Source organism: Lineus longissimus, chromosome 16 (genome assembly GCF_910592395.1).
Source record: "Lineus longissimus chromosome 16, tnLinLong1.2, whole genome shotgun sequence".
NCBI lineage: Eukaryota > Metazoa > Nemertea > Pilidiophora > Heteronemertea > Lineidae > Lineus > Lineus longissimus.
The window spans coordinates 7,168,295-7,194,995 of record NC_088323.1 but is presented as its reverse complement, the minus strand read 5'-3'; the positions used below and the strand labels follow the sequence as shown (position 1 = coordinate 7,194,995).

Here is a 26,701-nt window from a genome sequence, read left to right as displayed (position 1 = left end):
TTACAACTTATGCATCAGTTCATCATAGACTTTCGATATTCAGTGAATTATAGATCGAGTATATTGTACGCGCTATACGTCCTTACGGGTACAAATGCTGATACACTGATATAGCCGGAGAAAGGCTAAAAGTAATTAAATATATGAGACTATTCAACATCCACGTTTTATATGGAACAGACAACACAGTCTGGTTTAAATTTACAATCCCCGATCGGAAATGACGTAGTTTCATCGCATTCAACTATAAATCCATTTGTGGACATATTTTGTCAATAGACGACCTTTTTGGGCCGTGATTGGGGATTGTAAACTCCCCAGCTTTTGTTGTGATTTTTTGAAGTCACATTTTCACAGTTTCATGGTCTTTAAATTGATTTTAGAAAAGGGGTTTGGTGTCATTGCATAGAATGATGGTTTAAATATAAATGACTTGGGGAGGACTTGTTTATGATTTCTGAAGAGAAACAAATATTTGCCCAACAAATCTTTCTTTCGATTTTTCTTTTCTTGGCCCCCAGGTGGGGCTGTTTTAAATGTTTCTGCCCAATACATTCTTAACAGTTAAGGAAGATACTGGATAACCAGCTGAAAGAGTGCATCCTGATAAAAGTATGCTGTACCCGGTCCCCAGATCACTTTTCTTCAACGGCTTCATAATCAGTAGAAATGTAATTAAATGCTACGATTGACCTCACCTCCAGGTCTCCCTTGACAGTTGCCGCAAATGAAGTAGCCATCACCAATCTTTATCGATTCGGGTTCAATCTCAACTGGCGGTCGAGCGTACATCACGATTTACCCAGATTGCATTGTAACGCACATTTGTAATACAGTAGAACCTCTCCATTAAGGACACCCTGTGACTGACAAGTGCTGTCCTTAATAGAGAGGTGTTCTGATTAGAGTAGTCAAATTCAATGGAAACAACCACTTCGGGACCAAAACAACATGTAGTGTCCTTATAGAGGTAGTCCGTAATAGAGAGGTGTCCGCTAAGCGAGGTTCCACTGTAGTATAATCTCGGTGAACATGACTGTGTGAGGAGGTGGGAACACTCATGCGCCGAGTAATACCGCGTCAATCTCAATACCGCTTGGCACCATTGGAAATGGTTGGCGAGTTAGTGTCACCTCCAACGAGCTCTCACGCTCGGGTGGGTGGATTGTACGACTAGGGAAAATTGGTCATCGAGATGATTCCATTAGCTGAGCTTTCGTAGAAGTGCAGTGGTTAGTTATAAGATTTGTGATGCGGGGGGAGGTCAGGGTATCAAGGAATAAGCCCATTTGTGCGCATGGAAAGGAAAAAGTAGTGGGTGGCCCAGAATTATTTTCCCTCACGCAATAGGATTCTATTGTGTATCCATTGTGTGAGGGAAGATAATTCTGGGCCACCCTGTAGTACACACTTAATACTTTCAACAATGCTGTTGTGTAAGTTGATATACAATGAATATAAATGCCAAGTTTCAGCAAATTTGCATGTTCAATTACAGCACTACGGAAATGTTTATTTCTATTTACCTGGGCCACTGGAAAATACATTGAACACAAACAGCATATGCCTTTAAACATCCCGGATGATCAACACATTTACAAGACATTCGGCTTGAAGTTCTTAAAGGCTTACGCCGTTCGATGAATTTGTAATTGAATTTAAAAATGTCCAATTGCTGAAATACGTACTAAATATAAATTTCAACATTGCCGTTGTGTAGACTGAAATATAAATACTATGAATACCAAGCTTATACAAATTCGTACTTACAATAACTATGCCACAACATTGCGTATTAGTGGATTTCTATTTAACTGGACCACAAGTCATTACGAACGGCGTACCCCTTTAATCAACACCAACAGTATGATACCAACGATTTCATCCCCCGAGGCGAGTGCGTATATCTTCGAACATAATCTTCTTTCCGCCATAGTACAAATGACCCCAGCCAATCAGTAACACCTACTTTCTATGATAAGCCCTGCCGATGGATATTTTTGGTGCTTTTTTCCGATTCTAATACAGCAGTAATGAAGAGTTTTTACAAACTCGCTGATAAAAATAAACGCGGGCAACGAACTGTGGTGAATGACACAGCTAGATTAGAGGTAAAGAAATAAATGTACAAAGTATCAGCAAAAATTCAAAGCGATATTTTTGTTATCAGATATTACCTTTTATACCGGCAAATCAGTAATCCCACATTTTATTCCAAAAGGATGGCAACTCGCTGCATTACTGGCCAAAGCTGAATTATGGAGCTCATCGGATAGTCCCTGGTTTGAACCCGGCAGTCGGCATGAGACCTAAGGCAGGTCTCTTGTCTAACTTTCCTTACTCCAAGCTGGTTTTTAAATTGGTATCGGTCGGAAACGCTAGGTCGTAGCCCTGATTCAGCAGCTCATCAAAGTTCTACTGAAAACTTTCAGCTTTGACTCGGGAATGAGTGTAAAGCGCTTTGAAAATGTTGTACAATACACAGTAGAACCTCTCTATTAAGGACACCCGCAGGACTGACAAGTGCTGTCCTTTTTAGAGAGAAGTGTCCTGATTAGAAAGGTCAAATTGAATCGCAACAACCAATTTGGGACCAAAACTAGTGTCCTTAATAGCGAGGGTGTCCTTTATTAAGAGGTGTCCGCTAAGGGAGGTTCTACTGTCCTTATTAGAGAGAAGTGTCCTGATTAGAAAGGTCAAATTGAATCACAACAACCAATTTGGGACCAAAACTAGTGTCCTTAATAGTGAGGGTGACCTTTATTGAGAGGTGTCCGCTAAGGGAGGTTCTACTGTATTATAAAAGCACCCATAAGAATTTGTGACACTGTCGACGATAACATCATTTCGTCAAATTTTCTTGACAATTCAGAGCAAAAATCTGAAAAAATTATTACTTGCCTCTTCAACCTTGTGGAGATGACAAAACAACTAAAACGTCTGTTACACTCGTAGTTGTCGCAGATATCCGCGCGCCATTGCTCCGAGTGATTGCGCTCATGCATGTCATACGAGTGTTTACGTATCGGCCAGGCGACCCCCAGCTCCACGGCGGCGCGCTCCCGGCAGTTCTCGCAGTTGTCTCTCGCTCGGTGCCGTTCATCCAAACTGTGGCTATGCTTCACCATGTCCCGCAACTTCACGCGGACCGGCCACATATTATTTTTTCAAAAAACGCTTACTTGTCTCAGAAAATGATAACCCGTCTTGAACCAACTCTCACTTTCAAATTCACAAATCACAAATCACAAATCACAAATCACAATTCACAAATTTTGGTCGTTATCCAAAACTCAGAAATTCACTTGAACTGGCAAAATTTTGATTTTCTTCAGCACAAATAAATTTTTTTAAATGGCGATTCTGCCTTCTGTAAATAAAGTACGGTAACCCAAGCTTCAACTCCACAAATTACAATTCAAGGAATTTTAATTAAAATCATTCCGTCTTCTATGAAAATCAAAAACCTTTCAAATCACTGCTCTAAAACTTCCGCAATCTCAATCCCTGTGCTTTCATATTCCTGGCACAGAAGAAATAATTTCTGTTCTAAAGTTGTTTCGAGAAACAACTATTGTGTCAGTCCTTAATGAAACTCCCCTTGACTTCCAAGATCACTCTGAAGATTTTCCACTCAAAAGATTACAATTTCTAAAAAATCCTATTCTCTCGAAATGCAATCACGTCTTCTCTTGACTATAATCCTCAATTTGAAGTCCAAAAATTCTACTTATCATGCCAAAAAATTATTCCTGGTAATGAAAGACACGAAGCTAAAAACTACAATATCTCATTCCAAATTTAACACCATGAATGTCCCATCAGTTGCCACCTGAGGAGCCGCTGTGGTGTAGTGGCTTGGACTCTCGACCAGCGGTCAAGAGGTCCCGGGTTCGATCCCCACTGTCGGCGTGAGACTGTAGGCTGTCTCTCTGTCTTACTTGCCTCTCTGCACCCAGGTGTATAAATGGGTACCGGTCAGAAATGCTCAGATTGTAGCGCTGGTTGAGCAGCTCATCTGAGGTCTACTGAAAGGTTTCAGGACAGACTGGGGTTAAAGTGTAAAGTCGGATGATAACCTATATCGTAGTTGATATCAGACTATAAACCCTAAACTTTAACTTTTTTTTAACCTGAACACAGATCAAGAATTTCAGAAATGGAAAAATATGAAAATGCTGATAATACGACGACAGTTTTCTCTGAATGTTTCACCTGTCCACGTTTTTCAAACGTTGTCCTCAATATGATGACGTCTTAAAGACTCCTCACAGTGGTTTAAAAAAATGACATGCGGGAAATGATCCCTAATTAGCATCACACGTTGTCAAACGTGAATTTACTCCAGTGTCACTGATATAAGACCTCTTAAATAATTACTACGAAGTCGACACGAAGGTCAAGCTGAAACGTGACGTCATGACTATCGGATAAATTATCACCAACCTGTTTTTTAACCATATTGAACATGTGAAATGTCATCGACCGACTATGTGCAGAACATCTCCTGTTTCCTGATTATTTTGAGTTGATCTTAGATCAGTGAATCTAGAGTACGCTCACAGGAAGATCTTCATGCACTGGAAATTAACAGTTCGAGGCACTATTTTTAAAGATGGTCATTAACCCCTACTTTAAATACAGAGCAAATTTGGGATTCTGAAAAGCGTCTATTTTTGCAGCAATATACATGCTTCCCGAAATTGGTGGCTTGCATTGGAATTAACTTTTTCCCCCTTGTCCGTCATCAAAGGCATTCAAGTGTGTTGGTCAACCATGACTATCTCTTTTGTCCCTCCACCATAAGGCCTAGTTTCCCCTTATGACATCACTATTTCGGACACTCAGCGCCCCATTTCTGGAAAGGTATATACAACGCTATAAACTTGGCCACTTAATATATTGTCATGATGTTGACGATGTCAATTCAACTAAAATGTACCATTTTAACCATGTCACAAACACTTGGGTGCCGAAAAGTCGTAATAAATTAAAATGGTCCTGCCGAGGCCATTTTGGACAATGGCGGCCAATTCAAGCAGGGACAGAACCACATCATCAAATATAGATTTCCGTCCTGCGTAAGGAGGCTGGTTCAACTCTGGCAAGATCCAGCAATATCTCTGTCAGAGAGATTGGTAAGAAATTGAATGTCAACAGATTAATCAGAGTCATCACCAAATTGCAACATTTATCGGCCAATGTTGTCCAAGATGGCTACACAGTGCGACAGAGGCTAACTCAGAACCCTGTAACATCTCTGTGTGAGAGATTGGTAAGACAATCGCTGTCAACAGATAATACCAGTAATCACCAAATGGAAACGTCTCCGCATATTGTCTGGATTCATCTCCAATGTCCTTTGAAGCCTCCAAGACAACCTACTCTTTGTTAATTAGATGTATTGTTTGGATTGAGTTACTGCTGACGTAATCTGACAAAGCAGAAGATGACACTGCAATCTTGTCTTCTTGACACCAGTCGTCAAGCACTATGCTATCTATATCTGTGGCATATTGAAGTCAGTTCTTTTCCCGCTGTGCAAATAAATGATCAACAAATAAATGATCAACAAATATACGATCATCAACTAAATTATCAACAACTAAACGATCAACAAATAAATGATCAACAAATAATTGATCAACAAATAAATGATCAACAAATAAATGATCCACAAATACACGATCAACAAATAAATGATCAACAAATAAACGATCAACAAATAAATGAACAACAAATAAATGATCAACAAATAATTGATCAACAAATAAATCATCAACAAATAAATCATCAACAAATAAACGATCAACAAATAATTGATCAACAAATAAATGATCAACAAATAATTGATCAACAAATAAATGATCAACAAATAATTGATCAAAAAATAAATAATCAACAAATAATTGATCAAAAAATATATAATCAACAAATAAATGATCAATGTATAAATGATCAAAAAATAAATGATCAAAAAATAATTGATCAACAAATAAATGATCAACAAATAAATGATCACAAATAATTGATCAACAAATAAATGATCAACAAATAAATGATCAACAAATAAATGATCAACAAATAAATGATCAACAAATAAATGAATGTAAGTTCTTATATAGCTTTTATAATGTACACCATCCCCAAAGCGCTTAAAATTTGTTCCCTCGTCTGAGCTGAAAACGTAGAGTAGAACTCAGATGAGCTGCTCAATCTGCACTATAACCTGAGCATTTCTGACCGGTGCCCATTTAGAGACCTGGGTGGAGTTAGGCACGTAATGTAAAGAGACCTGCCTAGAGTCTCACACCAAGAGTGGGGACTGAACCAGGGAGCTTGTGACTGCCAGTCAGAGACCCGAGCCACTACTTCAACGCGGCTCTTCCAAATTCCCTTCAAACTCGGTTTTTGTGGCATGTGAAAATTAGCCCCCCCCCTCCAATCTCATGTCCCTTCAAGAACAGGCATTGGTGTGCCGTTCTGACAATGTCTGATGGAAACAACTGACTGAACATTCTGAGCTTGAAGGGGTTAACTGCATCAGTAGCCCAATGTTTAAGACTCCAAATACACTGTTACGTATCACCAATCAAAAAGCACTTGAGCAATGTTAGACTTGAAGGGGTTAACTGCATCAGTAACCCACTGCTTGAGACTCCAAATGCACGGTTATGAATCGGCAGGTCAAAGACCCGTTGATCAATGCAGTGATCAAAAATCAATCGTAGGTATTGATTATCGACTCCGAACTGAATGAGAACATCAGAGATATTATTTGCGCGTTTGTAGGGTGGATGTGGGAGGTAATGTTAACTCGAGCTAAGGTAAACACTCACATGTTAAAAAGTTACTCGGTCGATGTGATGTTTTCTTGAGATTGTATGATGCATCGAGTCATTACTGTGGAATTCCCATACGTTGGTTTCCTAATGAAACCCTGTTGTCCACATGTTCAGCGAGAGTTTTGAAAATGAAACGAGAAGATCTATTTTTGTCGGCAGCAAAAATGTAAAAGAAGACTTAAACGCTGATTGTGTCAAATTCCTTTAGCTCAGTGAACATATGTTGCCAGGGTTTGAGGGAAACGATTTGGGTGTATAGCCGGTACACCTGCAGGCAGTGGACAACAGGCATAAAGAAGGATATAGCACTGCGCCATAGGCCAAGTGCCTCTGTCATCTGCATATTTTTTGCATGCCACTGCTACTGGGCACCGATTGGGTTATCTGACCTAAGATTCCATCTTCGCCTAGGAAGAAAGAGGTCTTCATACTAATTCATACTTCTTACTACTCGTGTTTCTCAAAACAAGGAGGTCTATAATCTTTCATTGGTGAATTAGGCCTTTAAGTGAACACTTTGCACCAAACTGTATTGCAAACAAATAATATTGTCAACAAAATTCACTTAAAACAACCTGTGATAATAGTGGATTATATTCATGAGATGAGCCCGGGGCTATAACCACTATAAAAATAGGAGAACGACATATTAAAAACATATACAGCAGAACCTCCCTTAGCAGACACCTCTCTATCAAGGATACCCTCGCTATAAAGGACACTAGTCTTGGTCCCAAATTGGTTGTTTCCATTCAATTTGACCTCTCTAATCAGGACACCTCTCTATTAAGGATAGAACTTGTCAGTCCCGAGGGTGTCCTTAATAGAGAAGTTCTACTGTACTCAACCTACCTTTATAGACCAAGCGCATCCATTCAAATCTGATGGCTTGAATTTGAATTTGAAATTTGAAATACACGCTGAAAACAAATTTATACAATGCAACTGTGTGCGTGCATACATAGGTATGAAAATGATATACATGCCAAGTTTCATAGTGTTGGCCTGCGTTATTAATGCACTACAGGCCTGTTAATTTCTAATTCCAAGTCTGCCACATGTAAACAAAGTTGTGGAGCTGACTATGCCTTTAAGACAGAGAAAGAAATAGCTAATGGAATCTGAATATAATTACCTGCAACTGAAAACATTTAGGCGATAATTTGTGATCAGAATGGTATAAATTTGCATTTATCTAATGATGGTGTTGAAAACATCGGTAATTTTTTATCAATTCACAATAAAAACTGTTAACAAATGTGTGTCCCTCCACCACCTCACTGTGTGGTATCATAGTATAGTTTTTAAGCTCTCCCGTAACTTGGAGGTCATGGGTTCGACCCTCGAATGGATCACTGCTAAATTTGAGCACCCCGCAAATGAGTCGAGTGACTTCATTTAACCAAATCGGCAGCCGCATTCCAACCACGATGGTCACGTTTTCATGGTGACATCGCAGGTCACGGCGACTATAATCAACTGTTCGCGCGGCGCCTTAGTCACCATGTCCTTGAGCAAATGACTTAACCTCGATTGCCTTTCTCTGCCCGAGAGTATAAATTGTTGAAGTTTTGTCAAATTGGCAAAGAGCGTCGGGCAATCATCTTGATGAAATAATGACAAAATGGTCACAGTGCTTTATGGCCCGCCATATCCATGTATAGCCATGGAGTAAAAGCAATTACTAAATTCCATATTCAGCCAAAATCTGTCAACTTCAGATAAGCAGTTTTCACAATAGCCCCGAATTCTTCCATTAGCGAAATTGACTGATTTCAAACCTAGGAGGACATGACTATTTATCATCCGACGCAGCACTTGTCATTTTATACATAAATTAATCAAATATTTCATCCTTGTTATTATCTTGAGAAAGACGGATTCAGGGGGACACATTAGACTGGTGCAAATCGGGATGGCCGTTTCAACCAACCTATAAACTGTTCCAATGTAAACATCTTTTCTTTGTGCTCAATATAACCATTGTTGATTCGTTAGCATTATGTATGTTTTCCTTAATTGTATGGCCTCTCGGTGCCAGTGGCAGGAGCCATTATCAGACCGACCTACTGTAAACCCCATACTCCGGAAGATCAGTTCGTCGAATAAGCAATTTATTTGAATATTGGATACCTGGCTTTATTTTGCCGATTGAGAATCAGAATAAGGCACCAACTTTTAGCATCATTTCAGTGGCCACAGCATTTCATTGAGAGCAAACTTGGTACGAGTAACACAATACCCTTACAGAGCCTCTGTCAATATCAAAGTATCATCAAGTCATACGCGAGTTCCGGAATGGAACCGAATGGCAGGCCCTATTGTCCACATGTTCATCAGGCCGAGTCTAGCTTACTGATCTGTGCTGTTCTCATAAACAGAAGAGAGTGAGTTTCTGAATGTGACCCCTATTGCTCGCCCAATTGTCCACATGTTCATCAGGCCGAGTCTAGCTAACTGGTCTGTGCTGTACTCATAAACAGAAGAGAGTGAGTTTCTGAATGTGACCCCTATTGCTCGCCCAATTGCCAACATGTTCATCAGGCCGAGTCTAGCTAACTGGTTTGTGCTGTACTCATAAACAGAAGAGAGTGAGTTTCTGAATGTGACCCAATTGTCCACTTGTTCATCAGCCCGAGTCTAGCTTACTGATCTGCGCCGGACTTTTCAACAGGAAATGAGAAGGTTCATTTCACCGCCCAAGAAAATGTAAAAAGTTGGCTGAGACGTCGGTCTTTCGAAATCCCCTTCAAATATTGTGTCCAATACGCCGCAGTGAGTGAAAAACCCTTGTTGTTCATGCCGGTTTTACAATGACGAGATGACTCGGAATAACTTCATGTTGCATGGACTTCCGGATTTTGAGTCTTTAGGGTGACAATGCATCAATGCATTGTCACCTGTAAAATTGCACCTGTAAAATTGCTACAAGCCCAAAGTCGAACTTGGGTTTTTCAGGAACCAGTGTACCTAATTAATCCGATTTTCACTCTAGATAACTTTGAACTCAAACTCTCTCACCCCTGACAAAACCTCATGAGAAATGTAAGTGCTCAAGTCACATTCTCGATAAATCATTACACAGCCTCGAGCAACTTTTGTCTTTAGCCAGACTCCTGATAGCCATTGCACAAAGTTCAAATAATTCAATTTTCAAAAGAAATTACATTTCGTCATTTGATCTTGATATATGAAGTGAGCGTCAGAACAAAGTTCAACTTCTTTCTTATGAGACGAGTGTTGTTTGAACTATACGTACTTAACTCATATTTCAAGTTCATTAGCCAGCAACACCTTTGATACCCGCAGGCACGCTAATTTGTAGACATATTTTTTTCTGTGGAACTGTAGAGGTCTACTCTGTGAAAAAATCGAAAACTAAACCCGATTTAGAACATTTCAAATTGCTTAAATATGTTATAAATTTCAACAATGCCATTTTGTAGACATTCTATGAATGCCAAGTTTTAGCATATTTGAGGTAAGGGGGCGTACTTTAAAGGGGTACTACAGGCAGGAGCAAAGGGGCTAATTTGGCCATTTTCAGGTGACTAATATACACAGTAATAGTACTAGGTCATGTCAGATTCAGCACTAAATATATTCATCGTACAAGCGTGAATCATTTCGACGTACTGTGAGATGTGAGAGACTTCTATTGGCGACTTCGTGTAACTTTATATTGCCTGCCTAGCTGCTGCCTATATTGTCTCTTTAAGTACATTTTTCCATTTTTCAGGACCCCTTTCCCTAGAGCGCCAAAAAATACCAAAACAATCAAACCTGACCCGATGACAACAACCGGAGAAAAAAGTCACTTCGTTCTCGAAGCAAAAGCTGAACCTCTCTATTGTCCTGGATAATGCCAGGTGCTACAGCAAGTTCTCAGTCACAAAATCAATACATTCAGTGTAGGGGATATTCACAGAGGTCACTTTGATAGGGTCGTGGTTTCCTCTCCTCGCTCACCATCAAAAGTATGCCATTGGAGGCATATCTGAGAAATGGGACACTGAGAGACAAGATTATCCCTGTAGAATGATGATAATAATGATGATGATGATGATGGTGGTGGTGGTGGTGGTGGTGGTGGCGGTGGTGGTGGTGGTGATGATGATGATGATGATGGTGGTAGTGGTGGTGGTGGTGGTGGTGGTGGCGATGATGATGATGATGATGATGAATGTGGTCCGATCAAATCAAATCACCCATTTTAATCGTCGGTGATAAATGATAGCCCCCACAGGTCGCGGAGATCAATTCATGATTACAGGCAGCGTCGCGTGAAGATGAATCGTCCCTAATGACGCCAATGTTTGAATAACGTCCCCGAGATCATAACAGAGTAGTGATATCTTGTACGTATGATGATTATGTGACACTGCCCCATTGGTCAACACACTTGACATTGTACTTATGGGATATTTGTATTGGCGTATTTATCATTATCGGACAAGGCGGCTCTTGTGTCTCAGCCTTATAAGTGTTAGTACAATATGCGAAATCTTTCTGAAAATAAATCCAAATATGCCATGTATGCAACTTCAAGTGCCATGCAAACAAGCGTTTTAAATCGCTATGACCTGTGATTATAATCGCTGCAAGGTGCAACAAAAAGATCTTTCCCCTGCGGGTATATTCATCATACAGTTATAGTACATCAAATCATGAATCGATGATGACAAACACAAAAGTGCAGTGACCCTCCCCCAGTTTCACCCACACACCATTGCATGTGAGCCTGGCTATCCTCACCACAGAGCAGGGGACTGCAAACACCCCTGCAATTTAAAGTATGCACCTCTACCCTGCAGCTCCCGAGTTTTTATCCCAACAAGCTCGAAACAAACATTTCCAAGTGACTCTCCTCGAGCCGAATCTACATGCCGTCACACGTGCTGCGAGCTTTTATTGACGGCAACTTGTCGACACGATATTGATAAGATGTGATTGGATGTGATCGGACGATCGATCAGACGGAACGTTTACTCTATAGCGTGCAAATTATCGGTGAGTGTCGCGGTACGATGGGCCGCGATCAGGTATTACTGGTGATCAAATATATGCTCTGAAGGTCAAGGTTTTCATCATTTGGGTAGGAAGATTTGTCAATAATGAGATCAAAGTGTACTATTTGTGCCCCTATGACTTTTGACTGTGTTAACCCTTTGAGGACTAATCTCGCACTGCTGCGAGGAACCAATTTCCGTCGTTACGGCCTGATCTGCATCTCTGCAAACAATAGAGTACACGTTAGAATTTCGTTCCGGCTGCAGCAAATGGCCTAGTCCGGGATTTAGAAACACTCAGAGTGGATTTCCAAGATTCTACACTGTACATTTTCTATTCGTGTGATCATCAAAATACCTTTAGTCCTTAAAGGGTTAAGGTACTGCATTAACCACCAAATTTTCCTAGACCATTTGGGTCGTTTTATTTTCAAAAATTTCGCAAATAATCTAGATATGCAAAAATATAATTCACAAAAGTGGGGTTTTTTGTTAGAAAACTGAAGGAAATTAAGTAATCCATGAAGTGAAATTCATGAAAATTTGAGTTTCTTTGAAAAATCAAGAAATAGCAAATAGCATGTAGACAAGCACAGGCAAAGACAACCGCCTTGATTCTCAAGCCCCTGTGGGGTTCAAACCAGGGACTTTTTGACCCCGAGCAAAAAGACCTGACTCACTACACTGCCCCGCGCCTCTGAAAGAAGCTCCACTCAATAAGCACTAAAGAAATTCCTAAGCTGAAAACTGAGAAGACTGCCAAAAAATCAAATTTCGGAAAGAAATATTTTAGCACCTACTTGGGAAATCTCTCCATGGACTTCGAGTTGTTCATATGATGGTACATCCTACTCTGATCACACACATAGTCGGCGTTTGTCTTAATCAGTCGCATATAATGTAAACAATTGCATAAGACATAACTACGAACATAGCTTGATGATACCAGCAAAACGATATATGACCAAATAACTACAAAATAATTACAACCCCGCAAATTAGATATTTAGGCCCACCTGTTATTATCTAAGCACTTGGCATAACGCACTGAAAGATATTTCTTTCCACTGTTATGATACAATAGTCATAACGCACATTTTTTAGACTATGAAACTTTTCCTGCTTAATGCCAGAAGATATTTGACCAAATGGATCCAACCTGACATTTTTATAAGATATTTTATTAGCAGTGACATCAGCAGTTCAATAAAGGCAGTATCCATACCGCCTACACCTTTTACAGTAACCATATCGTACCTCTCAGGCTATGATACATTTCATTCTCAGTGCCAGAAGATACACAACCAAAAAAACACCCACCTGCCTTTTTTACAAGATATTTATGCCCGCCTATCAGCGGTATTACATTATTGTGCAACAAAACCATTACCAGACGGCTTTTTTATTCCCTAAAAGCTAACCTAGAGATATGTGACCAATCTCCCACGACACGATATATCTACGCCCACCAGTTAATGTATCATTAGAATTATGTGATCATTATCACAGGACGCAGTTATTTAAATCGCTTGTTTGCAGGGCGGTTAGGCCCGTGGTTATCCTTTATCTATTGTCCATACGACCAAACAATAAAAGAAATGAAGCAAAAACAAATTATTTACACACAGACAAGTTTTATCGCATCATGCAGAAAAGTTTATTTTATCGTTCATTGCATCGAAAATTATCACAGGTTGCGGTGATAAAAATCACCTGTCTGCAGGGGACTTAATCACACACTATTCTACATACCCATTCATGCCTCGGGGAAATTCGTTATCTTTGTCGTAAGTTGATAAATCCTCACAGATTCTCTAATTCTCCATCGCTCTCCATTCTATTACTTTGCCGCTGCCGTCAAAGACCCAAGGCGCAGAAAACTACACACCAACCACTGATATCCATCCTTGTCCAACCTTGGTTATCCGTAATTTTGACCTCAAATGTCTCGGTGCGCAGGATTTTATTTCGATATGCCAAATATCATGACTATTAAGATAGCAAACATCACTATTGCTCAATTGCTCTTAGTTTTGAGATTTGAGGTCATAGTGTAACGGTAGGCTATTCACCTCAGCCGTTGTGTAACCGTAGGCAATTCACCTCAGTCAATGTGTAACGGTAGACAATTCACCTCAGCCGTTGTGTAATGGTAGGCAATTCACCTCAGTCAATGTGTAACGGTAGACAATTCACCTCAGCAGCTGTGTAACGGTAGGCAATTCACCGCAGCTGTTGTGTAACGGTAGGCAATTCACCTCAGTCGTTGTGTAATGGTAGGCTATCCACCCCACAGCTGTGTAACAGTATCCTAAATCAGGAAATGAGATAGTATTGAAATGGATAGGCAAGGATTAGGGCTGGTGCTGCTGGTAGCTTTTCATCCACATGCCTTGCTCCTTGTCGATTAGCCTCACCGAGACCACGACCGGCAGCCAAAGAAATCCATATTTGCAATTATATTATACATACCAGTTCCCTTTGTATCGAGAGAAAGGAATTCTGACATGTTTGATTAGGTTCTTGATTGTTACCTTATCAAATCAACTCATACTACAGATTCGATTGGAATGCTGAATTTTTTATGCGATACTTCAACACTATGGCAAAGTCGAATAACAAGACCAATGGTAGAGGTCGCTTTTTTACTACCAAAAACAAGCATGATAAGGGTTCTGTTTATGATCTTTTGTTTTTACATTTGCATGTTTGAACCTTTGAGTGATGAATTCATCCAAAGTAGCCAAAAACCTGCTCTTTGATTGACCTGTTCTCCTGGATGCATGACCTGTTCTCCTGATCACATGATCATTTCCCCAGATCATTTAACCTGTTCTCCTGGATGCATGACCTGTTCTCCTGATCACATGATCATTTCCCCAGATCATTTAACCTGTTCTCCTAGATGCATGACCTGTTCTCCTGATCACATGATCATTTCCCCAGATAATTTGACCGGTTCTCCTGGATGCATGTCCTGTTCCCTGATCACATGATCATTTCCCCAGATAATTTGACCTGTTCTCCTGGATGCATGACCTGTTCTCCTGATCACATGATCATTTCTCCAGACCATTTGACCGGTTCTCCTGATCACATGACCTGTTCTCCTGATCACATGATCATTTCTCCAGACCATTTGACCGGTTCTCCGGGATGCATGACCTGTTCTCCTGATCACATGATCATTTCTCCAGACCATTTGACCTGTTCTCCTGGATGCATGCCCTGTTCTCCTGATCACATGATCATTTCTCCAGACCATTTGACCTGTTCTCCTGGATGCATGCCCTGTTCTCCTGATCACATGATCATTTCTCCAGACCATTTGACCTGTTCTCCTGGATGCATGACCTGTTCTCCTGATCACATGATCATTTCTCCAGACCATTTGACCTGTTTTCCTGGTTGCATGACCTGTTCTCCTGATCACAGCGTATTAGAGAATGTCACATTCATAGTGGCAGCAATCTTGTCCCCCATTCCATAAATCAAATTGCGGATGGTCCCATCATAAAGAAATTCTTTCAATCATTCATATCAGTCATTCTGTGAATCAATATCGCCCGATATATACCACCACAAATAGCTTTATGACAACAGTACTGTATCTCCTATCCCATGTATCAGGCAAGCTTGCTAAAAAATATAAAGATAAAAGGTTTTCTACACGGAAAGGCACCCGAGTTGCAAAAACAGTTCAGTGCCCTTTTCTTCCTAAAAAGGTCAACAGGATATTCCTGAGAAGAGCATAATGTCAATAAAGGATTTTGGCAGCTGAGGAAATGACGGTTATGGCATACAATTTCGTGAAAAGCTCATGTTATCTTGATGAACACGCAACAATGAACATCTGAGAAATATCATTTCAGAGTTCTTGGAGGGAAAATGTTAGGAAAGAAAGCAAGGTTTGATGTGTGGGTACGGGAGGCCCGCCGTGCTCAGTGAAGTGTGTTTAGCTTCACCAGCTTCTTAACGCCTGGTTCAACTATATCCATTTAATCTTGTTCTGTGTAAAGTCAAACGTTTTAATCATTCTTCACCTGAAGACGCCACGCACAGGATCCTGCAGAGACTCGTTGATGAGACACCATAGTTTTAAGTCAACAATCCTTATAAGACATTCTAATTGTCAAGGAACTTTAGTTTTGGCAATAGGCAGCACCATTTTGGCTAGAATCTGAAATCCAAAATCAATAAGAACGCCTTCAAAATGAAATGAATGCCCATTTAAAACCTGGGAGGCTGTTCTCTGGAAAAAAAAGAACCGAATCCCACCCTTGAAATTGCCATTCACTTTGTTTTGAAAGAGATTTAATAGGTTTCAGATTTCAAGTTCTAGCCAAAATGGTGGTACCTATAGTCATAAACCCTTAAAGGGACAGCTGCTAGGTAGGCAAGATAAAGTTACAAAAAGTCGCCACTAGGGGTCTCTCTTTAAAAAATACTGAGTTGAGAGGTGAGGGTCAACTAGGACATTATTAGCTCTATAAACAATATTGGGCGATTGTATTGTAAGTAGGAGGAAACTGGAGACCCCGGAGGACACCTACGCTGTCGAAGAGAGTCGCCCTCTCTATCATGAGAGTGTAACGGGGCTGACTGGGAATTGAACCCGGGACCTCAGAGGTGACAGGCGCTGATGTTTCCACTGCACTACTCCGGCAGTCCTGAAAATTCAACATTTCTGAATTCTAATTTCGAACAACTTTCTTTTTTTTCTTCGCTTTGGAATAAACTGATCAGTTCTAAATGTTCTATCAGACCCCAAAGAATTGCTCACAGTTAAATTTTCATAACAGTTGTCTTTTTCATTCATACCGACATAAATTTGATTATTATTTATAATGCACTAGCAGATTTGGTCAATGACGACGGTTTAACAATTTTTTGAGTGGTATTTGTGACTTTTTTAGCAAGCGCTTTTGAACATTGGTCAATTTTCAGTGGAATGGGTGCTATATTTAGCGAACTTTATTTATCATTTATTATCATCAACGACTGGCCAATCTCTGATACCTTATGCAAGACTGTGGTTGAGCCGTTTTATTTACACCGCAGCCAGCAGTGCCAAAGATCAAATCCTACGAACATCAAAAAAAGTATTCAATATGTTGAACACAGTTGTGATTTAACATCGACCGGAGTAAATCCATTTGGGCGACCCCGTTGTACGCCGTCTTTGATCATTCTGCTGCAGAAGAACAACATAAATAATCAATAAAACTACAAATGATTATGTAATTGACTAATTAATTAATCAATGTTACCAATGTATTGTTATGTTTCCTCTGTTGTACCTGGGCCATATTGAATATGGAAGTCAACGAGCTATGCATATCATTAACCCCCTGAGGGTCACGCATTATCAGAACACAGCAAATACTCTATCTGCGTATTTAAGTGGTCAGTTTTGCATTCACGAATTTCGCCAATTTTCTATAATCTCATGACAGGTATAAAGCTGTCTATCATGCAATATCTATGCCTGGTACTTCCCATATCGAATGGAAATTATAAAGGCTCACACAGTAGAAAAAGACCAAAATGTATGAATGTGAAACTGACCTCTTATGTCTGTGGATAGAGTATCATAATTTCTCATTTAAAACAAAGAGAGGAACAAGTGAAGTACCTTGCCCAATAATAATAATATTAATATTAAGTGCTTATATAGCGCTTTTCCATGTTTCCCTGTTTAAAGTGCTTTTGGGGTTCCATATCATTACCCCAGTCTCCACAGAAATCAATCAGGAGTTTCAAGGAGCAACCGGAAGGCCCTCACTTTAACTCGACCGGTAGGGGAACCAAGCAGTGACTTGGCCAGTAGTCCAACCCATTACCTCCTGATCATGAGGCCGACTCTCATCCACTGCGCTATCATAATGAGATGGTTCTTAGATAGGCTGGGAATGGATGTAACATGGGCGAAAGTGCCAAAGGTGAAATTGAGGTGAATTTCATCGAAATAAATCAAAGAATAAGAAAATAAAACACATATTCCAGGAACCTGGAGAGAAATACAGATCATGCTAACCTGACCATGTTTCTGGTGTTCAGGTGAATATCTCCTATTGTAGGAACACCACGCAGCGATTCTATCTCGGCGATTCTAAGAACGAGTCTAATTTGCGCGTTTCCACACATTAGACGATCATCATAAATGTACGTCGTCAAGCAATGTGCTTCCTTGGCAACGGCAGCGTAGGTGTCCTCCGCCCAAATAGCTATGGGCACCGAATAAACACGGAAATGCCTTGTGCGATTATTGTTAGATGTATTAGATATTTATATTAACCCTTTCATTTGCATCAGCGTTGGCCTGGTGGTTACGACATGTACAAGTGGAATGTCTCACTTTAGGAACCGATGATGAGGGGGAGGTATTAATTGGCTCACTAAACATCACGAGGGTCGAGTGAAAATCTCAGCCAAAACCATTGAAGTGGCTAACAGAGGTTTTGTGGCAAAATGGGCAGTGCTTGATGAGACAGCCAATACCAACCTCCAAATTCAAACACTTAAATATGATTCTGACAACTTTTTGACTGCTTGGAGTGCTTCCATATTTTGTACAAACCCAAACGGGTATGGTTTACCCGAGCGGGTATGGTTGACCCAAGCGGGTATGGTTGACCCAAGCGGGTATGGTTCACCCAAGCGGGTATGGTTCACCCAAGCTGGTATGGTTCACCCAACCTGGTATGATTGCAACATCGAACCCACTGCAGCCAAAATGTCATTACTTGCTAACCAAGTGTTTTAGAATGTTCCATTCATGTGAACTGTCCATCTTGATAGAGAGAGTTTACTATTATAGTGGTATAGTGCTTGGAGCACCGGGCTCATAATCAGGTGGTCACGGGTGCAACACTCGAAGGATCAGCACTGTTTCATCTGCATGTCCTTGAGCAAGACACTTAACCGTACATCCTTTCCCTCGACCCAGAGTATAAATGGGTCCGAGTTCTCTCACAATGCACCAGCATCCTATCAATAGTGAGGGACACTTCTATGCTCTATGCAAAAGAGCCATTCCGAGGTCCAGGCAAATAACCCAGCACGAGAAAAGAAAAATATCAATTTAATCTTTATAAAAAGAAGTTGCCTGCCAGAAGATGCATATTTAGAACAACAACAACAACATCCTGAATCCTACAGCATCGCATTGAAACGAACTTCAATGGGCCACACCTGAACTTCTGTTACCAACTTGTAACCTTGGCAACGTGAATGCTTTGAAATCTAAGCTTTATCCCAATGATTTGGTAAAAGCCAAAGCCAGCAGCCAATGCTAAAGAATGTAGCGAGCTCCGTGAGGCCAACAGAAATTGATTTCATGGTTGTAGTCACAACCCGCAAGTGCTTGTAGTCCTCCAATAGTTCCAATTGTCCATCACCTTTTGAAATGCATGTCATGAACTTTGTCACCTAGTTGTTGTGGATTAAGCTTGGAAACATCAATCAACTATTCATGAATTTAGAAAAAAATACGGTTATCAGTCTCTGTATCTCACTTTCAGGTGATGAGGGCATATCCTTGCATGGTTCAAATGACAAGAACCGGAAGATGAACATTCGCTTGGCCTAGTTTCTTTCAAGTTCTACTATTGATAAGTGGCATCTGCTATAAATATGTATGCCTTTCAGTAGTACTGGAAATAGAAACTGGTGGGAGTGTTGTCAATGGAGAAGGAATCTAAGGACAAGAATCTGTGCGACAACAAAGACATTAGGCAGACAAGCAAAAAAATATCGCATCAGATCTAGAGAAAGTACATGTTTGTCAGCAAATATGTTCATGATGAAATATTCAGCGTTCAAGTCCTCAGAGTATGTTTTTGTGGGGAACAATTTTTGTGTTTGCCTGATGATTCCCAAGAACAAACACTCCAACCTAGATTACATACGGTAAATTGTAATTGGATTTATAGAAAGACGGTAAAGTTGAGAATGCTTGAGGTTGCTTAGGATGATAAGCAAGACAAAGACATTCTCCAATGCAAAATGAGACACTCAGATTCCAAAGTACAAACATTCCAACCTCGATTACATACGGTAAATTATAGAAAGACGGTAAAGTTGAGAATGCTTGAGGTTGCTTAGGACGATAAGCAAGACAAAGACATTCTCCAATGCAAAATGAGACACTCAGGTTCCCGAGTACAAACATTCTGACCTCGATTACATTATGGTAAATTATAATTGGATTTATAGAAAAACGGTAAAGTTGAGAATGCCTGAGGTTGCATAGGATGATAAGCAAGACAAAGACATTCTCCAATGCAAAATGAGACACTCAGATTCCCGAGTACAAACATTCTGACCTCGATTACATTATGGTAAATTATAATTGGATTTATAGAAAAACGGTAAAGTTGAGAATGCCTGAGGTTGCATAGGATGATAAGCAAGACAAAGACATTCTCCAATGCAAAATGAGACACTCAGATTCCCAAGTACAAACATTCTGACCTAGATTACATACGGTAAATTATAATTGGATTTATAGAAAAACGGTAAAGTTGAGAATGCTTGAGGTTGCTTAGGATGATAAGCAAGACAAAGACATTCTCCAATGCAAATGAGACACTCAGATTCCCGAGTACAAACATTCTGACCTCGATTACATACGGTAAATTGTAATTGGATTTATAGAAAAACGGTAAAGTTGAGAATGCTTGAGGTTGCTTAGGATGATAAGCAAGACAAAGACATTCTCCAATGCAAAATGAGACACTCAGATTCCCAAGTACAAACATTCCAACCTCGATTACATACGGTAAATTATAGAAAACGGTAAAGTTGAGAATGCCTGAGGTTGCATAGGATGATAAGCAAGACAAAGACATTCTCCAATGCAAAATGAGACACTCAGATTCCCAAGTACAAACATTCTGACCTAGATTACATACGGTAAATTATAATTGGATTTATAGAAAAACGGTAAAGTTGAGAATGCTTGAGGTTGCTTAGGATGATAAGCAAGACAAAGACATTCTCCAATGCAAATGAGACACTCAGATTCCCGAGTACAAACATTCTGACCTCGATTACATACGGTAAATTGTAATTGGATTTATAGAAAGACGGTAAAGTTGAGAATGCTTGAGGTTGCTTAGGATGATAAGCAAGACAAAGACATTCTCCAATGCAAAATGAGACACTCAGATTCCCAAGTACAAACATTCCAACCTCGATTACATACGGTAAATTATAGAAAGACGGTAAAGTTGAGAATGCTTGAGGTTTCTAAGGATGATAAGCAAGACAAAGACATTCTCCAATGCAAAATGAGACACTCAGATTCCCGAGTACAAACATTCTGACCTCGATTACACAATGGTAAATTATAATCGGATTTATAGAAAAATGGTAAAGTTGAGAATGCTTGAGGTTGCATAGGATGATAAGCAAGACAAAGACATTCTCCAATGCAAAATGAGACACTCAGATTCCCAAGTACAAACATTCCGACCTCGATTACATACGGTAAATTATAGTCGGATTTATAGAAAGACGGTAAAGTTGAGAATGCTTGAGGTTGCTTAGGATGATAAGCAAGACAAAGACATTCTCCAATGCAATTCCCGAGTACAAACATTCTGACCTCGATTACATACGGTAAAGGGTAAATTATAGTCGGATTTATAGAAAGACGGTAAAGTTGAGAATGCTTGAGGTTGCTTAGGATGATAAGCAAGACAAAGACGTTCTCCAATGCAATTCCCGAGTACAAACATTCTGACCTCGATTACATACGGTAAAGGGTAAATTATAGTCGGATTTATAGAAAGACGGTAAAGTTGAGAATGCTTGAGGTGGCTTAGGATGATAAGAATGATAAGAATAATCTCCAATGGAAAATGAGACACTCACAGCAACCCATCACGATTCACCTGAAACAATCGCGATATGACTAATTTCAGGCAGAAAACCCTATCGTTTTGTCTTTTATCTTTTATGCGTTAACCTGGCAGACGAGCGGATATGAGCCATTGGAAATCTGTAAAAGAAGCGTGTATGAATGAAAATGGATGCCGCCCTGTGTGAATCAGATTTATTCCAAACCTGAGAGAAGATTATCTATTTCCATAATCATGAGAATCATAAATGTTGCCCTCAGGCCATGAGAGTTGATGTAATGGTTCTCGTCGCTGCCCACACCTAATTTGTCACAGTAAAAAACCTTTTAAAGACCCAAACTAAAAATTTAAAATTTGGAATTGAATTTAAAATTTTCCGCTTGCGTAAATACGTACTAAAATATAAATTACAGTTTTGCCATTATTTAGACAGATACAGTGGAACCTCCCTTAGGGGACACCTTTCTATTAAGGACAACCTCTCTATTAAGGACACTAGTTTTAGTCCGAAAGTGGTTGTTTCCATTCAATTTGACCACTTGAATCAGGACACCTCTCTATCAAGGACAGCAATTGTCAGTCCCGAGGGTGTCCTTAATAGAGATGTTCTACTGTACTTTTAAAATACATAGTTTTGGCAAATTCGAATGCATAACTGCACTTACGGCATTGTGTATTTAATAACTGCATTTCGATTTTCCTTGACCAGCAGTATCATTTTGTGTCATTTTTGGATGGAATTTCAGGTCAAACACGAGCGCCACTAAGATGCTGAACACTTACGTAACTATAGATACATAAAATGGTCCAGGGACCATGTGCTCACCTCGGGTAATGTAATGCATGTCATTTGCAGTGGATATGGGGAGAATAGTTTCTGGCTGGTTTCACCAGTTTTGATTCCATTGAATAATATTATTCTTCTCTGCTCAATGGCACAAAAAAAAATTACCGGTACCATCTAAGTATAGCATTTTGGTTATAAAGTTGACTGAATTTCAGGGTTATTGAAGAGTGTACATGTCACATGGAAATTGGTTGACATCTGTACAACAGTTTAGGAGTAATAGGACTTCGTTGGATTTCCAAGATGGCAGCATGGCGGCCATATTTGTCAAGAAATTTGACTGAAAATTGGGGATATTGATAAGAGTACATAGATACATAATCACACAAAGTTTGGTAATATTCTGATCATTAGTTTCGGATAAATAGGACTTTATTTTATTTTCAAGATGGCCGCCTGGCGGCCATATTTGTAGATGGATTTGACTGAAAATCAGGGATGTTGTAGAGAGTACATAGATATACAATCACATGAAATTTGGTTACAATCCGACTTTGTTTAATCTCCAAGATGGTCGTCTAGGGTTGGCATTCAGAAAAGTGAAAAGTTTTTTCAAGTTTGTAAAAATTTTCAATTTTGTTTTTGTGCTCAATCTCATTGGTGCAGGTTCAAAAGTAGGAAAAGTGAGGGCAGTGATGAGAACCATACATCTACTTGTATTTGGCCTAATGACAATAACACGCACTAAGGCTAAAGCAATCTCAGAAATCATCTGGAAAACATGATTATATTCATCTTCCAAATTACATATGTACCTTGTCGGAAAGTTGAGAAATAATTTCCTGAAGGCAAAATGTTTCCTCCCATTAGGAGAATGAGACCATATCCTGCCGTAATTTTCACCGCAAATCAATGTGTAATAACAAAATTCTACTAACCCTCAAAACATGCCTTTTATCCCCCCCCGCCCCCAAAAAATGATAAATAGACCCTTGATAATTGGAAATCTGTTTAAAAAAATGTACCCTCTGGTGCAGACTTTAAAGTGATACTATGATGTGATTAACAACTTTGCGGAAATACGTCCGTTTTTAATTGTTAAATCACAAATTTTCCATTTTTGATTAGATTTATTATAAAATCGCTGAATGTAAACCACCGCGACCGCGAAAATGTTCGTGTTGTGACGTCATCAACGAAAACGGCATCGAAGCGAACCGTCCGGGCGGGGGGATTAAACCATCAATTTCTCATCCTGAGCTTCAGGTTTTTGATACTCCTACGTCCCATACAAAACCCTGAGAAAATCCATTAGAATCGACAGCGAAGGGTGGCTGTTCTGATAACCTGATACACTGTGCGTAATGTATGTATATATAGTGTTTTATATGACAATAAAATGTATATGAATAAAGTTTAAGATAATCCTATCGTTAAATCGTTTTATACTTCATCGATTCTATGCTGTTAAACATTGTGTAGACGTGTAATTGTGTTTTAATTAAGTAATGAAATAAATTTGCAGCGGGGTGCGCGCAATACGAAGGAACAGCACTGAAAAATTCAGAATTTTCATAAATACCCGGATGTTCTAAAAATAGCAGCTAATGAAAATACGCGTTTCATGGCGCTGATTGATAATTTAACTAACCTACCTCGGACCCGAGCCCTATGGCGCAAAAGGCTATACAATTGATAGTGCATCTGAGAGCATTAATTCCTGGGTCCGTGGTTTACGAATTTCCGAGACTCAAATACAACCGACGCTCTGATTGGGCGCTTTTTTTTCTACCGCTACAATCCGTCTGAAGGGCATGGATTTCCCCAGGGGTTTGTAATAGCGAGAGCTGGAGCATATGGAAAACCACTGGGTGCCGAGGATGTCAATTTCTAGAAAATGTGCATTTCGATTCGAAAACCTTACCGATTTCTGAGAAAGTGACGTAGTCATTTGTCAAAAACAGCTAAAACATTATATGGTGAAATTTGACACGATTTACCCTTTAAAGAAAAGATTTAAAACTGATACAGTAAACCTCCCTAATAAAGACATCCCTTGGTCTGTCAAATGGTTTCCTTAATAGAGAGGTGTCCTGCTTAGACAGGTCAAATTGAATGGAAACAGCCAATTTGGGACCAAAACTAGTGTCCTTTAAAATAGTGTGTCCTTGTTAGAGAGGTGTCCGCTAAGGGAGGTTCCACTGTACATCCAAATCTATTTCAGAAAAGATTCTAAGACAAAAGACGACAAAATCGCCGAGCCTACCTTTTATCGAGCCTTCCTCTCCAGTCATTCGAGACCATGTCGCGGCCTCTCGCTCTCCCTTGCTGCTCCGTCCTGGACACTTTTGACTCCGCACAAAATAATGCACAAGAATCGCGTCTAATAATCCGGAAAAAATTTGAATTTTGCGTTTATTCCAAACGTTTTTCTTCTCTTCTCCATGCACTCCTTCTTCGCCCGACTACAGCGTGTCTCAAAAAACATACCTCCTATAAAAACCACCTGAAAAGGAGGAAATTGTTACAAAGAATCATATTTAGATTCTTTTAAGTTTATGTTTTTTATTTGCTTTTCCAAAGCACCGCGAAAACAAGTGATTAAAATCACTGCAACCTGCAACTTAAATCACATGAGACAATAATCGCTTGTTTGCGGTGGTCATGGCAGATCTTAGCGTCCTGCGAGTCAAATGTCAAACACAGCCATTAACAGTCTAACCCGCACACAAGAGATCCTTTTTTGACACATAGCTGCCTTCTTAATCGCAGACAGCTGCAATTCAAATCACATTCAAATTCTTAAGAATCAACCAGACCTTTAAATATTATGTGGGATTTGTGTCATAAATCTGTCAGATTTGTATAGATTTGTTTGCTAAGTCCGGAGATATCAAAAATAAACAAAAACTTTGGATATAGATAAATATGAACATTGTATGTGGCCAAAATAAGCATGGCCCATTCAACTTCAATTTAAAGTGTCCTTTCCCATATAGTGTTTCAGCTAGAAATCTGAAAAGTCGGGGCATAAAAGACCACATCTGAAAAAGGCAGGGTGCAGTGGTGTGCTTTAGATGGAAATTATAGAAATCAAAGGCCGATGGTTCACGGCCTAGTTTTAAAAATACCAACATCTCGTACATCTTGGATGCACTGTCTAAATCGAGTGGATTCCTGTAACAGTGTGCCCACTATATGTCCTCTATTGACAATGCCAAATCCCCCCCCTCCCCCCCCCCCCCCCCCCGAGACTGCCAGGGTTTGAGGGGGTGCGAAGATCTACCAATTCACAGGTCCAGGTGACAGGGTTTACTAAGTGGGGGTCCACTCTTGGGGTTCCAGTAATACTGTCCTCACTATCTACAGTGCTCAATGCCACACGCCTCACACCTCACAAGGGACACCCAGGGTTTGGGAGAGGGTGTGAAGGTCTAAGTGGCAGGGTCAACTAAGTGGGGGTCTACACTTGGGGGGGCGGGTTCCTGTAATTTTGTCCTCGCTATCCACTGCACCCAATGCCACATACCCTACAAGATTTACTGCACCCTAATGCCATGATAGGTCTCTATTTTATAGGTATTGGTTTCTAGGTCTCTGTTTCTCGGTCTTGGTTTGCTAGCACTCTGTTTTCTAGGACTTTGTTTCTATGCCTTGGTTTCCTAGCTCTCTGTTTCCTAGGTCTTTGTTTCTAGGACTTGGTGCTAGCTCCCTGTTTTCCAGGTCTTTGTTCCTAGGTCTTAGTTTCTACTTCTAGATCTTTGTTTTTAGCTCTCTATTTTCTAGGCCTTTGTTTTCCTAGGCTTGGTTTCCTAGGTCTTGGTTTCCTAGGTCTTGGTGTCCTAGCTCTCTGTTTACTAGGTCTTTGTTTCTAGGTTTTTGCTTTCCAGTAGGCGGGGTGTCTGTTACTAGGTCTTGGGATTTGGGTCTTTGTTTTATAGACACCCTACAGGGGACACCAAGGATTTGGAGGGGGTGTGAAGATGAGGCAATTTACACATCCAGCTGAAAGAGACGACAAAATAGGGTCTGCAGGAGGGGTTTCTCACTCTCTTTTGTGGCCAATACCAACGCCTTGTTTATTTTTGAATCAGTGCACCTGTCATATTCATAAGCCTCTCCTTTCTCTTCATTACCAAGCTTTTCCACACAATATTTTTTTTTGTGGATCACAGCCATCACCCTACAATATTT

At 40.0% G+C, this 26,701-nt stretch overlaps 1 protein-coding gene across 1 annotated transcript in view; it reads right to left on the bottom strand.

Moving 5' to 3' along the window:
- The window catches only part of LOC135500810 (rap guanine nucleotide exchange factor 4-like), a 142,105-nt gene that overhangs the window by 113,252 nt on the left and 2,152 nt on the right, over positions 1–26,701 (bottom strand). The window contains exon 2 of the mRNA XM_064792462.1: positions 24,774–25,013. Coding sequence (XP_064648532.1) covers positions 24,774–24,811 — 38 coding nt within the window. The 5' untranslated portion in view covers positions 24,812–25,013. The remainder of the gene's footprint in view (positions 1–24,773; positions 25,014–26,701) is intronic.